This window comes from Dromiciops gliroides, chromosome 5 (assembly GCF_019393635.1).
Source record: "Dromiciops gliroides isolate mDroGli1 chromosome 5, mDroGli1.pri, whole genome shotgun sequence".
NCBI lineage: Eukaryota > Metazoa > Chordata > Mammalia > Microbiotheria > Microbiotheriidae > Dromiciops > Dromiciops gliroides.
This window is the reverse complement of record NC_057865.1, coordinates 260,414,695-260,432,570: the sequence shown is the minus strand read 5'-3', so window position 1 is coordinate 260,432,570 and position 17,876 is coordinate 260,414,695. Positions and strand designations below refer to the sequence as shown.

The 17,876-nt window shown below is 33.4% G+C and overlaps 1 protein-coding gene across 1 annotated transcript in view; it reads right to left on the bottom strand.

Annotated features, from left to right (window-relative positions):
- LRRIQ1 (leucine rich repeats and IQ motif containing 1) overlaps nucleotides 1–17,876 on the bottom strand; it is a 264,352-nt gene that overhangs the window by 226,926 nt on the left and 19,550 nt on the right. Inside the window, exons 6-9 of the mRNA XM_043967714.1 lie at nucleotides 16,800–17,026; nucleotides 8,128–8,202; nucleotides 5,120–6,820; nucleotides 1,406–1,558 (exon numbers count right to left, since the gene is read on the bottom strand). Of these exons, the coding sequence (XP_043823649.1) occupies nucleotides 1,406–1,558; nucleotides 5,120–6,820; nucleotides 8,128–8,202; nucleotides 16,800–17,026 (2,156 nt within the window). The remainder of the gene's footprint in view (nucleotides 1–1,405; nucleotides 1,559–5,119; nucleotides 6,821–8,127; nucleotides 8,203–16,799; nucleotides 17,027–17,876) is intronic.

Below are 17,876 nucleotides of genomic sequence, written 5' to 3'. Positions count from 1 at the left end.
GGATGAGAGAAGTTAAATGAATTGAAAAGTAGCGAGGTTGAAGAACTAGATGGAGAAGGAGGCATTAATGAGTAGAGATATCGAGCTGCAGTAAGATCATTAAAAGAATTTGTCCTTGGCCCTGTGCTTTCAATAATTTTTATGAACTATTTGGATGAGATGTTAATTACATAATTATTAAATGTATAGCTAACATAAAGCTGTGAAGTATGGCTAACAAATTGGGTGACAAAAAAGATTTTAAAAGTTATTGAGAAGTTATAAAAATGAAACAAATCCAATAAAATTAAATGAGTAGTCCAAAATATGAAGCTCTGTAGTCACCTAACAAAACAAAACAACAACAAAATCTATCACACAAGTATAACCTCAGGCAAACATGGCTAGAAAACAGTTTGATAGGAAAATATCTAGTTTTTTTAAATGGATTTCAAGTATAATGTTAGTTTTTGCACATAGCAGGTGTGTAAAAAGTTGGAATGGAGTCAATGGTATGATAAAAAATTATTATAAATTGAGATTTGGAGGCATATTATCCAAAATGAGAAAGATTTCAGTTCTAATGTTTGGTCAGACCACATTTAAGTATTTTATTCATTTACAGGTGCAATATTTTCATAAGAACATTGATAAACTAGAGTTTCAATAGGAGAAAGACCAGCCTAGCAATACAATCAGAAACTATGCTACAAGTTTAATAGTTGAAGGAACTAAGGTGTTTAGCTAGAAGAGAAAACTCAAGGGACACTTGATGGCTACTTAAGCTATTCGGGAAGTTTTGATACAAAAAAACATGTTGGCCACAGTGGACAGGACTGGGAGAAATGTATAAAATTTTAAATGAATTCTTCTTCTTTTTTTTTTTTTTACAAAACTTCGATTCTTAGAATGTCAGAGTTAGAAGGACTTCAGAGGTCAGCTGGTACAAACCATACATGAACAGGAATGCTCTCTACAAAATACTTGCCTAGGAGTCATCTAGCTTGAAAATCTCGTGAGACTGCCCATTTTGGGTCAGCTCTCCTTGTTAGAAAATTTTTCCTGATATTGACGTAAAAACTGTGCTAACAAAACCAATTTCCCAGAAGAGAATATTCTGTTTCCTCACAAATAGAAAGAGTTAAAAAGAAATAAAACATATTATTTGAGATCATGGCATTTCTTCTAATCAAAATATGACACTTTGGTAGCCTCCAGAGCAGGCCACACCCTGTCTCTCTCTCTACTCCCAAATCTAGTCTCATTGTCTAATTTCCTCTAAAGTGTTCCCTGAGGAGTACTGAATTATATATAAGCTGTTCTAGTCATAGGTATTTTCCCCAAACTCCTATTTCTTAATATCCACACAAAATATTCTGCATTGTATACCCAGAATAAATACTAGAGAAAACACTGAAGAAAGTACCTGTACATCAATATACTTCAATTTTTTGCAGTTATTCAGTCCTTCCAGAGCAGTTAATCCACAATGCTTGAGAGTCAGAAATTGAAGACTTGTACATTCTGACAATGTGCAAAGGCTACAACCCGGCAGATCCTGAAATGTTACTGTTGTAACCTAGAAAATTCAATAAAAACAAGCATGTGACATTGCTACTTCATTCTACTGAATAAATGAACTATCAGTCTTGAAAATAATTTTTGAATCACTAGTCAAGGAAATATTATTAATCCAGTCCTACAAAAATTCATACCCTATATTTGAAATTATCTCATTTTTTATATTGCTCCCCATAATAGGTCAAAATAATACAAGTACTTGTTTACAACTAAAATGCCTTCAGCTGAAAACCAAATTAAAAATAGAGAAAAAGGATATAATTTTCCTATCAGTCCCACAACAGAATTTTCACAGGGTCTACTTAATTTACTTTCCTATAATTGCTGCATACAAACTAGTTCTTTTGTTCATGGTCACTCCATACCGAATATTAACACACGTTGGAGAAATACTGAACAGTTTTACAATGTAATAGAACAGTGTCTTAATATTAATATCAATTCATACTGATATTATTCCCATTACAGATTTTTTCTGATTTATATCTCGTCTCACTTATGAGATGTGATTTTTATTGCCTGAAGCATAATTAAATGTGCATTAAAGCAAAGCACTTTGCTCCCTGGATCCTTGTTCCTTCCTAGCTTTCACAAAAGAAACAAGAAAAGGCTTATGGAGTAGAGAGGAAGATAGGGAAGGAGTGGGGGAGTGAGTGAACCTTACTCTCATCAAAAGTGGCTCAAAGAGGGAATAACATACACACTCAAGTGGGTATAGTAATATATTGTGCTCTGAGGGAAAGTGGGAGGGGAGGGAGATGGGGAGAGGGGGAGAGGCAAAGGAAGGAAGGGCAGATTGGGGGAGGAGGCACTAAAAAGTAAAACACTTTTGAGGAGGGATAAGGTGAAGGAAGATAGAAAATAGAGTAAATATCAAGGGGAGGGAATAAGAGGGAGGGTCATACAGTTAGCAATAGTAACTATGAAAGAAATTATGATCATGATGATACCAGAAGGACATATGAAAAATGCAAACCACCAACAGAGAAAGAACTAATGGTATCTTAATACAGATTGAAGTATAATTTTATTTGTTAGCTCCTCTTTTTTTCATTCTTTCTTTCTTTCTTTTTTTTTTGTTTTTTGGTGAGGCAATTGGGGTTAAGTGACTTTCCCAGAGTCACACAGCTATTAAGTGTCAAGTGTCTGAGGTCGGATTTGGACTCAGGTCCTCCTGAATACAGGGCTGGTGCTCTATCCACTGTGCCACCTAGCTGCCCCTGTTAGCTCCTCTTTCTAAAGGTATTTTGTCTATTTTCTTTCACAACCTGACTAATGAGAAGATGTTTTGTATAACTGTACATGTATGACTTATATTGAATTACTGTATTTCATGGGGAGGGATGAGGAGGGAAGGAAGAAGAAAATTTAGAACACAAAGTTTGAAAAAATCAATGTGAAAAGTAATGATGAGCAGGAGGAGTTCGGAGAAACCTGGACGGACTTACATGAACTGATGCTGACTAAGAGGAGCAGAACCAGAAGAACATGTATAGAGTAATGGCAACATCGTGTGATGAACAATGGTGATAGACTTAGCTCTTTTTAGCAATGCAATGGTCCAAAACAATTTCAAAGAATTTCATGATAGAAAATGTTCTCAGCTTCCAGAAAAAAAGAACTGTGGTTTATGAATGCAGATTGAACCATAGGGTTTCTACTTTTGGGCTGTTTTTTCCCTCTTTGTTGAGGTTTTTCCTTGGGTTCTGACTCTTACAGTACGACTAGTGCAGAAATATGTTTAATGTAATTGCACATATATAAGCTGTATTAGACTGCTTTCTGTCTTGGGGAGGGGAGGGAAGGGACGGGGGAGAAAAATTGGAACTAAAAATCCTATGAAAAGGAATGTTGAAAACTATCCTTATATGTAACTGGAAAATAATAAAATACCGAACTAAAAAAAGTATAAATACCTTATGAAAGCTATTATTAGTATCATGAATGCAAATTGCTGAAGAATAGTGAATTATTTAGAATATTACACAGGAAAAAAGAAGCTGCTAATTATCTATAATCAGAGATTCTTAAATTGTATGTTACTGAGGAAACTATTATAATGAAGGAATTATCCAGGATTACTAATTTTATAATTATTTTATTAAAAGAAGTAATTAGGAAGTCCTTAAGATGCCATTTGTTCCTTTCTCTTAAGTTCTTTCAAGCACAAAGCAGGAAAAAAATGTGTTACAAAATAAAAATGACATCTCTAAAATCTAATTAATATATTTGATTTCTATTGTGGGGACAGTAGAGTGTTAATAATCCGTTCATACAGATTCATGTTTGACAAATTATTACTTCAGATATGTAACCTGTCCTTTTCCAAAGGTCTTATTATAGAATGGGACAAACTCCTTTATTTTTATTTTTACATTTTGAAGGGCAATGAGGGTTAAGTGACTTGCCCAAGGTCACACAGCTAGTCACCACCTAGTTGCTCCTAGGGACAAACTACTTTTTTAAAAATCCAAACAAACAAATGAGAGACCTGAATATCATAAAATAAAGTACTAAGTCAAAAAAATCAAGAGAAGAAAAGTCACAAGGCAAGAAATACTAGTATACAGTTCAGGAACAGACACTCACAAATAAACCAAATACCAAACAAGGAAATGAAGGGAAACTTTTCTTTGTTTACAAAGAACCTGATTTATTAGTCATTCTATGAAATATTTTTAAAACCTTGTAAATGATTTTAAACATTTGCATTAAAAATTAGTATGGTAACAGGTGGTCAAACTTCTATAGTAGAAGCAAAGGTATTTGATCAATATCTGTTCGTGTTAAATTCACTTTAAATCCAGAGGAGAGTTACCAAGAACAAAAAGCAAGGCTACTATAAGGAAAGAAAAGCTATTCCTTAGTGAGATTATCTTAAGTAAAACAATGAAAAACTCTGGACGTCCCAGTTGGAAGCCTTGAACAGTGCCCCGGATATAGGAAAACAGAGTTCAACAAGGGAATTAACAGTTTCAAATATCACAAACCCAAAGGAAAGGATGAGTCAAAAATTACACCTTACTTAAATCAAGGGGAATATCCAAGGTGGTTTTATTAAATGAACTGGAAACCATCATATTTAGGCCATATTATTAAAAGAATATTTTTCTAGACTTCTAACACTGTTTACATGTCCACATGTAAGAGTATGTCTAAGTGGCCTGAGGTTCTCAGAGGTTATATCAGGAATTCACAGGCTCTGGCAGGTCCAAACAAGCTCAAAAAGTTTTGACCATGCATGGAGGCAATGATAGAGAACGGATTTTATAAAGATCCTCCTAGCCAAGTTGGGATTCATTACCAGGTTGTCTGCAAAGTGATGAATCTTTTGGCCATAGTAACTGCTGAAGACTATGGAGCTATAGAAGTGTTGTATTCTGTATTAGGGAAGGGAATATTGATAAGAGCTCACATTGATGATACTAGTAATTCTCATATATGTGGGTATGGAGGGGTGGAGTGTGAATCAGTAGTGTCACATACATAAATGACTAGTTACATTCTGATTGCTTTAAGTATAAAAAATGAAACACTGTCATGAAGAAACTGGTATTACCTGTTGTAAGGTACTCCATAGGCCACCTTGAAGGATTGCCACTGAATTCAGAGGAGGCAGCTTGCTGACTGAGCATTTCCTAGGTCTGTTTCTTTTAACTACTTTCTTTCTTTGGTTTTCCCCAAAGATTTGAAACCAGGGTCTACAGGTCTTTGTCCAAGCTAGTCTCTTTTCTTCAATTAAAACTGTTATCTTGCTTAGAGAGTGAGCAGTGATACTTTTACTCTCTGTCCCAAATTCACAAAACTTCCTTGGTATTTCACTCATAACAGATGGAGCAGATGTGGTTTCTTCAGACACTGATGAGTTTTTATCAGAGTCACCTGTGAAGTTATAAGATGTTGGTTGAAATAAAACAGATTTTTTCTTGCATGAATTACTTTCCACATTTAGAACGATATCAGAGGTGTTAAGAATTATAGTTTCACCATCTGCCAGAGTATTTGTTTCTGAGCTCTCATCATTATCAATAGCTTGAAATTCACTTTTCTTGGCTGGTGTCATCACACTCACATAGCTGATGGCATTTTCATTACTCCCTGCTTTTAAGATTGAAAGCACGTGGTTCAATGCAGCGCTGAAGTGATTTTCCTTTTCATGACTTTCTCCATTCTTTTCCTTTTCCTTTTCCTCTTTTATTATTTTAGAGTCTTCTTCCTCCTGATTTTGCTTGTTTCCATTCTGTTCTAGATTGTTTCTCATCTCCTTATCTTCTCTAGCTTCTTGGCATTTGTTTCCCTTGTTTTCATCTACTGAACTTCCTTTTTCTCTTTCTTGCTCTAACTCTAGGTAGTTTGTCTTGTTTTTCTTTTTTTCTGGTTCAATGAAACCTTTGGCTAAACTCTCATTTGGTTTCTTTTCCTTTTGTAATTCAACAAGCTTTTGATGTTTTCCTAGATTTTCATTCTGTTCTTTTTTAAATTCTGTTATAACTAGTTTTCTTGATATGTTTTCCCCAAGTGGTTCTTGCTTTAATTTTTGCATAAGTTCCTGTTCAGCTATGTCTATATTTTTCAATTTATTTTCTGGTGTTATATGTTTAGTTATATTTTCTTTTTCATTAAATTCTTCTTTTACTGATGGCTTTATGGACATATCTTTTTTCTTTGTAAAAAATTTCACTGAAATATCTTTGGACACATTTTCTTTTTTATTTTCTTTTTTCACTAACAATTCTTTGGCCCATTCTTCATTTTTTTTGTTTTCTTTTTTCACCACCAAATCTTCTCTTTTTTCATTTTCTTTTTTCATTACCAACTCTGCAGATACCTCTTCTCTTTTTTTCACTTCTTCCATTAACTTTTGTTCTTTATTAAGTTTCAAAATTTTCTTCTTTTTTTCATATTCCTCCTGCCTCTTCTCTTGTTCTTTTTGTCTTTGATATTTTATTTCTTCTTGTTTTTTCAGTCTCTGTTCCACTTTTTTCTTTCTTTCTTCATCCTTTTGTCGGATTTTGTCTGCCATTTCCTTCCATTCTTGTTTTTGTTTTTCTAGCATTTCTTTCTTCTTCTTTTTGTTGTTTAGTCGTTCTTTTATAATTGATCCATACTTTTTATAAGCTACAAATGTTCGATACCTAGCCTGTATTTTTATGGCTGCTTTATGCTGCAGATCTGCCAAACGTTGTCTTTCTTTAGCTTTTAGATCTTCCAAACATCTTCTTTCCTCCTCCACTTGTAACTGTAGTCTTCTGATAAACTCCTAAATTAAAATAGCAAACAGCTAAATATAAATAAAATGATTAAGGCAACAGACTAAACTGCCAAATACTGAAACTGGCTAATTCTAATAAAATAATAACCACATTTTAAAGAATTGAAAATGTTTAATTGATTAAAATATGAATTTTGTTATTTCTTTTAAAACAATAACTGAATCTCTTACTCTTGTATATCAATGAAAATCTAGGCAATATTATGTCAGGGATAACAGTGGAGGGTATTCAAGAGTAGAATTTGACTGTGATGGTTCTAGAGTAGTCAGAAATAGAAGACGTTTGCTATTAAAAATATCTATATGTGAGAAAAACTTTTTTAACAAGTTATGAGTCAATGAATAAATTTACCAGAAGAACACAATATTTAAGGTCATTATTTTAATGCTTTTAGACTGAAAGGTCCTGGTACTCTAATATGTACTTTTTATTTTATTAGAAAGAAGTCTCTTAGTGATAAAGAAGGAGTGACAGAAATATGATAAAAACTTCGATACTTATATGCCATGTCCAGAGACAGCCTAGAATCCTGCTATTTTCAGTGACATATATTAGGGACTTCCAAATTTATACTTGGGGTGGAAGAATCCTTGAATGTTATCAGAACACGAAATCAGTAAATGACTTGTTATATCCACTGTTTCTACTACCACAAATAATCTGGGAGTAAAGAAAACATATCAGAACAGCGTATTCTATATCCTGAGGTGAAGGAGCTGACATCAAAGAGAACAGTCTTCATAGTGGCAAGAGAGTTGGTACCCCTCAAAGTTTAACCCCCTCACAGTATTGAGTTTCCAGCTTTCTTTGTAATACTCCAATAAGGGTTTCCTTTAATGTGTCAATATACTTGGATATTACTAACCAAAACAATATTCTGTACCTTTAGGAATATAATTATTTTTATACTAAAAATTCTAAAGAAAAAAATGAAAGGGAGTGGGAGGAGAGGACATTTCCATCTGGAACTGTACTAGATCAACTCAGTTCAAGAAATAAAACAATCATAATTAATACACTCTGATGATTAGGATAAACTGTTCACAACTACTGGTCTTCATCATCATGAAAAGGAAATCGGAAACAAAAATATATGATGAAAATGTATGTTTGGCATGCCATTTTATTTAATATTGGCATTCAGTAAATCTCAGAACTGCGGTTTTTATAATGTTTAAAAATCTGGATCAAAGAAAAGCCTTAACTAATAATAAAACTCTAAGGTGTCAAGCATAGAAATTTAATGCAAATTAAGATGAATCATCTCCCTAATAAAAACAAAAAATACAGTCACCTCATGTGCCTTTAAATTCTCTTCCCACAATTTCTGTTGTTGCTGCAGTTCAACATTTATCTTCTCTTCTTCTTGCTAAAGAAATAAATTTAAATTAGTATTTACACAAGAATCACAATCATAAAAATATAAAACATCCTGTGTGATGCTGAACCTACATATAGGCCTAAGCACCAACCAGTGCCTTATCAGGCCTCATGGAAACCATCCTGCTGGTCATTTCTTACAGCATGATAGTGTTCCATCACACTCATATGCCACAACTTTTTCAGCCATTTCCCAATTGATGGGTATCCTCTCAATTTCCTATTCTTTGCCACCACAAAGAGTTAGTATAAATATTTTTGTACATATAGGTCCTTTCCCTTTTTCTTTTATCTCTTTGGGATACAGATCTAGTAGCGGTATTGCTGAGTCAAAGGGTATGCAAAGGTTTATAGCCCGTTGGCTGTAGTTCCAAATTGCTTTCCAGAATGGTTGGATCAGCTTATAGCTCCACCAACAATGCATTAGTGTCAATTTTTCCACATCCCATCCAATATTTGTCATTTTCCTTTTTCTGTCACACTAGCCAATCTGAAGTGGTACCTCATAGTTGTTTTAATTTGCATTTTTATAATCAATAATGACAGAGTATTTTTCATATGAATACAGATAGCTTTGATTTCTTCTTCTGAAAATTGCTGTTCATATCCTTTGATCACTTATCCATTGGGGAATGACATGTATTCTTATAAATTTGACTCAACTCTCTATAAATTTGAGAGATAATGCCTATATCAGAGAAACTAAACCAAAAAAAAAAATGTCCTCCCTAGTTTTTTTTTCCTTCCAATCTTGGCTGTATCTATTTTGTTTGTGCAAAAGCTTTTTGTAAAAATTTAATGTAATTACAATTATCCACTTTACATGCTTTAATCTCTCTCTTTAGTTTGGTCAAAAATTCTTTCCTCACCCACATATCTGACAAAATAAATTTTTCCATGCTCCCCTAATTTGCTTACGATATCACTCTATATCTAAATCATGTTCCCATTTTTTACCTTATCTTGGAATATGGTATGAAGAGTATTGGTCTATCCTATTTCCTGCCAAACTACTTTCCAGTTTTCCCATCAATTTTTGTCAAATAGCGAATTCTTGTCCCAAGAAATTGAGTCTTTGGGTTTAGCAAATACTAGATTACCATGGTCATTTATTACCGTGTACTGTTGTGTACCTAATCTATTCTACTGACCAACCACTCTTTTTTAAAAAGTTAGCACCAGAATGATTTAATGATTACCACCACTTTGTAATACAAGTTGAGATCTGCTACTGCTAGGTCACTTTCCTTGACATTTTTTTCATTAATTCCTTTGATATTCTTGACCTTTTATTCTTGCAGATGAATTATGTTATTTTTTTTTCTATCTCTATAAAAGAATGTTTTTGTCATTTCATTGGTATGACACTGAATAAGTAAATTGATTTAGGCAGAATTGTCTTTTTTATTATATTGGCTCAGCCTAACCATAAGAAATTATTATTTCTCCCATTGTTTAGATCTTATTTTATTTGTGTGGAAAATGTTTTGTAATTGTGTTCATAAAGTTCCTGGGTTTGTCTTGGCAGGTACACTCCCAAATGTTTTATATTATCTATAGTTATTTTAAAGGAAATTTCTCTATCTCTTGCTGCTGGACATTGTTGCTAATTTCTGTGGGTTCATTTTACATTCAGCAATTTGCTGAAGTTGTTAATTATTCCAACTAGTTTTTTGTTGATTTTCTAAGCATTCATATCATCTGCAAAGAGTGATAATTTTTTCCTCATTGCCTATTCTAATTCATTTGCTTTCTTTTTCTTTTCTTATTGCTATAGTTAGCATTTGCAGTACAATATTGAATAAAGGTGGGGATAATGGGCATCCTTCCTTTGCCTCTAATCTTATTAGGAAGGTTTCTGGCCTACCTCATTACAGATAATGCTTTCTCTTGGTTTTAGATACATGCTACTTATCATTTTAAGAAAGGCTCCATTTATTCCTATGTTTTCTAGTGTTTTAACAGGAATGGGTATTATATTTTGTCAAAAGCTTATTCTGCATCTATTGATATTTTTTGTTATTCATATGGCCAACTGCGTTCATGGTTTTCCTAATATTGAACAAGCCTTGCATTCCTTGCAATCCCACCTAGTCATATATGATATATTGTCATAATCTCTTTGCTAGTATTTTATTTAAAAATTTGGGGGCAGCTAGGTGGCACAGTGGATAGAGCACCGGCCCTGGAGTCAGGAGTACCTGAGTTCAAATCTGGCCTCAGACACTTAACACTTACTAGCTGTGTGACCCTGGGCAAGTCACTTAACCCCAACTGCTTCACTAAAAAAAAAAAAAAATTGCACTAATATTTATTAGGGAAATTGGCCTATAGTTTGCCTTCTCTGATTTTGTCCTCCCTGGCTTAGGCATAATTTGATCTTCATAACAAGCCTGAGAGGTCTGTTGACAAGTGTCATTAACTCTATTCTGATAGATGAGACCCAGAGAAGTTACATGACTTTCCCAAAGCCATGGGGCAATTAAATGAAAAAGGTAAGAACTGAAGTCCAGTTGTCTAATCCCAAGTGCAGTGTACTTTGTACCACACCACTCTTGACATACAAACTGTCAATCAATGAGTAGGCTGAGGATTTTATTCTTTACTTAATGGTTCATATAATTCAAAATGTTCTGTCTCTAGGATGGCAACATGGTTATATTATATACTTGCACTTACTCAACCCTACTACTTTAAAACCTCTCTCAATCGCTCCTAATGAAGACTGTAGTTTTTACAATATATCAATTTTCTGATTGGTATGGTAAACAATGGAGGAAAGAAAAAAAATCTAAATTAGCCCTCAGTCTTCCATGGTCCCCTTCACCATGACAGTGAGAGTGGCAATGTGGTGGAAAAGGAGACAAAGGATGTTTTTAGATATTTAAATATTTAAGCATTAACTGAATTGTTAATACTCCAAATTGGATCCTTGTACAATATCCAATAGGTTGACTACAACAGGAACTTAACAATATCAACTGAACCTCTTTCAGTCTCACTTTCTTCATCTGAAAAATAATGTATTAGACTCAATGGCCTCTAATGTCCCTTCCAGTTTTAAAACTATGATCCTATGACTATTGATGTCCTCTATGCAAACAAAACCACATGCATAAAAAAGTTATAGGCAAGTGGAACAATGGTGCATATGTTCTTGTTGGAGAGACAAATAAAGTGGGTGTTAGTGGTTTGAATCATGCCCCCAAAGGCAACAAAAAACATAGTTTCATGAAATGTTTGGTCGTTTTGCTATGTGCCATGGAAAACATAAGCAATGAATTGTCATATATAACTTATGCACCAATATCTATTGCCAGAGATATGATGGTTAAAAAGAAAAAATGACAAAGAACTTTATTAGAATCTTTAAATGAAATTAAAATATTTCTTAAAATTCAGTAACTTCAATGCAAAGGAGGGCACAGGGAAAAGGAGCAAAACCTAAACTGAAATTATATGTCTCTGGATAAAGAAATAAAAGAGGGGAAAGGCTTTTTAACTACATAGAAGCCTCATGTCTATAGATCAGAAATAGTCTTCAAGAAAAGAATTGGACATGGTGAGCACCAAACAATATCATTAAATGACTACATCTTAATAGAGAAGAAATTAATGCTTACTGATGTGAGAAGCATTTCTGAATCAGACATCTATGTATGACCAGACCAATGACGTGTTGATTAAAAGATAAAAATTATCACCAAATTAAAAGAAAATAAAAAGATGAAAATATATAGTTAATAATTTATATATGTATACATACATACATACACACACACACACACACACATATATGTATATATAGTGGGGCAATGAGGGTTAAGTGACTTGCCAAGGGTCACACAGCTAGTAAGTATCAAGTGTCTGAGATCGGATTTAAACTCAGGTCCTCCTGAATCCAGGGCTGGTGCTTTATCCACTGTGCCACCTAGCTGCCCCCAACAATTAAAATATTTCTAATCTGACTCATTAAAACAAGCTATTATAGGGGCAGCTAGATAGCACAGTGGATAGAGCACTGGCCCTGGATTCAGGAGTACTTGAGTTCAAATCCAGCCTCGGACACTTGACACTTACTAGCTGTGTGACCTTGGGCAAGTCACTTAACCCCCATTGCCCCACAAAACAAAAAAACAAAAAAACAAAAAACAAGCTATTATGTTGAAAAACAGGAAATGGAAACCAGAACAGACACCAATGAGAATTATCAATATAAAGCAACTGTCACAATGAGGACGACAAAAGAATCTATAAACATTAACCAGCAAATACTTTTGTCTCCAAACCAAACAGAAATACAGAGCAGTCAAAGACAGTGCCAGTTAAGGATATGAACTAATTTGTGAAATCTTACAAAGGAAGATGAAAGATGATAATTAGCAACATCTCATAATTGTGAGAAGCACTGTAAGTAAAAAATGACAAGTAAAAATCTTATCCTGATACTCAATTAAGTCAGATATTCCCAAGAGCATTTAAAAATTTAACTGGAAAGAGGATAATAAACAAAAAAAAAATGGGAAAGATGTGTCAATGTAATATTGTCAATAGTAAAAGCACAAAATTTGTATTCAGGCCTCTCTATGCTATATGAAGAAACAGAAATGGCAGAAAAGAAAATAAATCGGGGAGAAGTAATTATACCAAACAAAACACACAGAGGCAGTCTAAGCTGAAAGTGACACAATTTTGAGAATGTTGAAGAATTGATTCTGAAGTCATTTTTTTCTCCACTACTTCTCACTTTTATGAGGTAATGTTTTAATATGGTTTATAATCTTATGAGCAGCTAGGTGGGACAGTGAATAGAGTACCATGCCTGGAGTCAGGAAGACATATCTTCACAAGTTCAAATCTGACCTCAGACGTGTAAACCTGAACAAGTCACTTAAACCTGTTTGCTTCAGTTCCTAACCCATAAAATAAGCTGGAGAAGAAAATGGCAAACTTCTCCAGTACCTTGGCCAAGAAAATCCTAAATAGGATCTCAAGGAGTTGGACATGATGAAATGACTGAACAACCACAAATATAATATTCTATCATCCTCCTTTGTAAGGAATGATTCAAATTAAAGAAATAGTAAAAAGAGGAAGGAGAAATTCAAAGGTTATCGTAATAGTAAAGACTATATTTTACTTGGGTTAGCATAATTAATGTTATATTTCACTTAAATATATGTTATCATCTCCCTTAACTCTTATGGGAAAATTTGTATATTTATCTGTCCCCAAAAGATGTGTGCATGCTTCCTTTACTTTTAGGAGCTGTCATAGGCTTTCCAATGAGAATGAACTTGATGCTTTTCTACTCTTCCCCTCCTACTGACTTTCTGATCTGCCCTTGTTTTTATGTTTTTGTATTTCCTTCCTGGCCCATCCAGGTCTTCTACCTATAGAAGCCTGGATTTCCTTACCTCCCAGAATGTGGCCCCAAGTTAAAAGCTCCTTATTGTCTTCCCTATACATGTTTCTGTAATTTTAATTAAAGGAACTCCACTATTTCCATGATTATTTTCTCAAGATTCAACTGATATGATCATGAACATAAAAGGGAGGGGTGCCAAGATTTGAACTGTTTTTACTGAATTGTGAGTGTACATGAAACTGAGAAAATGTTTCATTTGATTTCTAAATGTGACTTTTTGTCGGCAAAGCTGGAAAACCGTTTTATTCATCTGTACCTATATATGGATGTAGAGATGAATTGAATTGGAATCCTAGTTTAACAGAACTTAGTTTAATGAACCAGATTAAAAATATATACTCGTATCCTATAAAACGATGCATACCCTTTGATCTAGTAATATCACTAGTTGGTCTGTATCTCAAAGAAATTTTTAAAAAGAAAAAGGACCTACAAGTACAAAAATTTTATAAGAGCTATTTTTATTTGATGGCAAAGAATTGGAAATTTAGGGGATACCCATGAATTGAGGAATGGCTGAACAATTTGTGCATATGATTGTAATGGAATATTATTGTGCTATAAGAAATAAAAAGCAGGATGCTTTCAGAAAAACCTGGAAAGACTTACATGAACTGATGCAAAGTAAAGTGAACAGAACCAGGACCTTGTTGGACACATTAATAGCAACATTGTACAATGATCAACTATGAATGACTTAGCTGTTCTTAGCAATATGATGATCTAAGACAATTCCAAAGGATTCACGATGAAAAATGCTATCTACCTCTTGAGGAATTGATGGAGTCTGAATGCAGATTGCACTGATAGTAAACACACTCATATATATATATATATATATATATATATATATATATATATATATATATATATATATATATATATATATATATATATATATATATATATATATATATATATATATATATATATATATATATATATATATATATATAAGTATTTTATTTTTCTATTTACATGCAAAAATAATTTTTAAAATTCATTTTTAAAAAGTTTGAGTTCCAAATTCCTTCCCTCTCCTCCTTCCTCATTGAAAAAGCAAGCAATTTGATATATGTAATACATGTGCAGTCATGTAAAACATTTTTCCATTAGTCATACTGTTAAAGAAAACAGACCAAAAAATGCACAAGAAAAATAAAGAATTTTTTGAAAAAATATGCTTCAATCTTCATTCAGAAACTAGTGGGAATAATTAATAACTTTAGCAAAATTGCAGGACACAAAATAAAATCATATAAATCATCAGCATTTCTATATATTACCAACAGAGTCCAGTAGCAAGAGATAAAAAGAGAAATTCCATTTAAAACAATTATAGACAATATAAAATACACGGAAGTCTGCCGACTAAGAAAAACCCAGGAACTATATGAACACAATTACAAAATACTTCTCACAAATAAAATCAGCTCTAAACAATTGGAAAAATATTAATTGCTCATGGGCAGACAAAGCCAACATAATAAAAATGACAATTTTGTCTAAATTAATTTACTTACTTAAACAACCAAAATATTTTATAGAAATCCAGGAAAGAGTTTGGATTCAGGAGGATCTGAGTTCAAATCCAGACTCAGACACTTGACACTTACTAGCTGTGTGAACCTGGGCAAGTCACTTAACCCTCACTGCCCCGCAAACAATCAAAAACATATATATGAACTAATAGCAAAGTAAAGTAAGAACAGAGTCAAGAAAACAATATACACAATGACTACAACAATAAAAATGGAAAGACAATAACCATAAAACAATCAAAGCAGAATCGTATTATAAAGAATATGTTTCAACTGTTAAATTATAACAAATAATCTTGGTACCAAAGAAGAGAAGCTATGAGAAGACATCCCCTCATCCTTCTGCAGAGCTTTAAGTCCATTGGCATGGAACATTCTATATGTCAGATTTTTTTCAATGTGTTGATAGGTTTTGCTAAAAAATTGTTCTCAAAAGAAATGACAAGATTATTTCAGAAAGACCTGGAAAGACTTGTATGAACTGATATATAGTGAAGAGAGCAGAACCAAGAGAACATTGTGCACAGAGACAGCAATACTATTTGATGAAGAACTGTGAATGACTTGATTATTCTCAATAATACAATGATTCAAGACAATCCCAAAGGATTATCGATGAAACATACTATCCACCTCCAAAGAAAGAACTGATATTGATGGAACATAGATTGAACCATGCTATTTTTCACTTTCTTTAATTTTTTTCTTTTAATTAAGTTTACTTGTAAAAAATGACTAATATGGTAAAGTTTTACAAAATTGTCCATGTATAAGGGGCAGGGAAGAAGGGATAAAAATTGGAACCCAAACCTATAAATAAAAATGTTTATTACTTTAAAAAAATTGTTCTCTTCTTCCCTTTTTTTTCTTTTTTAAAAACTAAAGGGTAATTCTGAGAAGAGAGGAAAGATATATAATGGGGAAATCTAGGTGATATAAAACAACAGATATTAATAAAGATCTCCTTTAAATAAGGGGAAAAAAGCCTAAAAATCATTAGAAAATTCCTAAATATTTTTTGAACATCACTTCTAACAAGTCTTAACTGCTTGCTTTTAGTTCTCCTATATTTAATAGTCAGAAATAGATGCTGAATAATATAACATCAATCTAAAGTATAGATATTGATTATGAGGATATACCTATATAGGGATCTTTACTATTTACATGGGCAGCTAGGTGGTGCAGTGGATAGAGCACTGGGCCTGGAGTCAGGAAGATATGAGTTCAAATCCAATCTTACTAGATGTATGGCCCTGGACAAGTCATTTAACCCTTATTTGCGGGGCAGCTAGGTGGCACAGTGGATAGAGCACTGGCCCTGGAGTCAGGAGTACCTGAGTTCAAATCCGGCCTCAGACACTTAATACTTACTAGCTGTGCGACCCTGGGCAAGTCACTTAACCCCAATTGCCTCACTAAAAAAAAAAACAAAAAAACCCAAAACAACAAAAAAACAAAAAAAACCAAAAAAACCCTTATTTGCTTCAGTTTCTTATCTATAAAATGGGGGCACACTGGAGAAGAAAATGGCAAACTCCAGGATCTTGGCTAAGATGTAATGTCAGACCTGACTGAACAACTGAACAACCACTACAAATTATTTACAAACATTACCTTATGAATGTTCTCTATTTTTTCCTTTTCCATTTCAAATTGCTTCATCCGGCAATGTCTCTTTTCTTCTTCCTCTTGCAACTGTTTTTCTTCTCTATCCCTCTGAGCTCGGAACTTTTCATTCTCCTGGTTCTCCAATTCCCGCTGTTTGTCCTCCCATGCCGCAAAAGACTGTCGACATCTTTCCTCAACTTCATAGTACCCGAAGCTTATTGTGTCAGTATCATCTATATGTATGTTAATATAAACAATATTTAAATCAGTAAATTCTAAACTATTTAAAATCATTCCTCCCAAAGTATAAAAATAATTTTATAGGATTAAACATCTAAAACACACCAATCATATTAAAGTCAAAAGTATTTAAACAATAAAATAGAGGTTTAAAATGAATATAAAACTTGAACTGTAATCAGGGTGCTTAATGGGGTTTACTGAAAAAAAAATCTAGTACAGAGGAGATCGAGTACTAATTATATGAGTGACCTTAGTCAATCAATTTATCACATCAGTTTCCTCATCTGCAAAATTAATGGGAAGTGCTAGAGAATCTCTAAAGGCTCTTCCAGCTCTAACATTCTGTGAGTCTACATAAAATACAATTGGGGTAGAAGTCAGTGCTTAGGTACTCTTTAAATACAAAAGTAATAGTCATAGCTGGTTATACATACTGAAAACCATTTAGCAGTGCATCTGAATTTATGCTGAAGCGAATTTAAGATTTGTAGGGAAGTTGAATACAAATTTTGAAAGAGCACTAACCTTAAGAGTCAAGAGGAGGGGCAGCTAGGTGGAGCAGTAGATAGAGCACCGGCCCTGAAGTCAGGAGGACCTGAGTTCAAAGCCGGCCTCAGACACTTAACACTTACTAGCTGTGTGACCCTAAGCAAGTCACTTAACCCCAATTGCCTCACCAAAAAAAAAAAAAAAAAAAAAAAGAGTCAAGAGGACCCAAGTTCAAATCCCACATCTGACATTTTTTTTTTTACTTTTATGACCTTAGATAAATCACTAACCCTTTTGGGCTTCAGTTAGGGCTTCTGACTCCTTTTAGCTTTAGAGTCATGATTCTATACT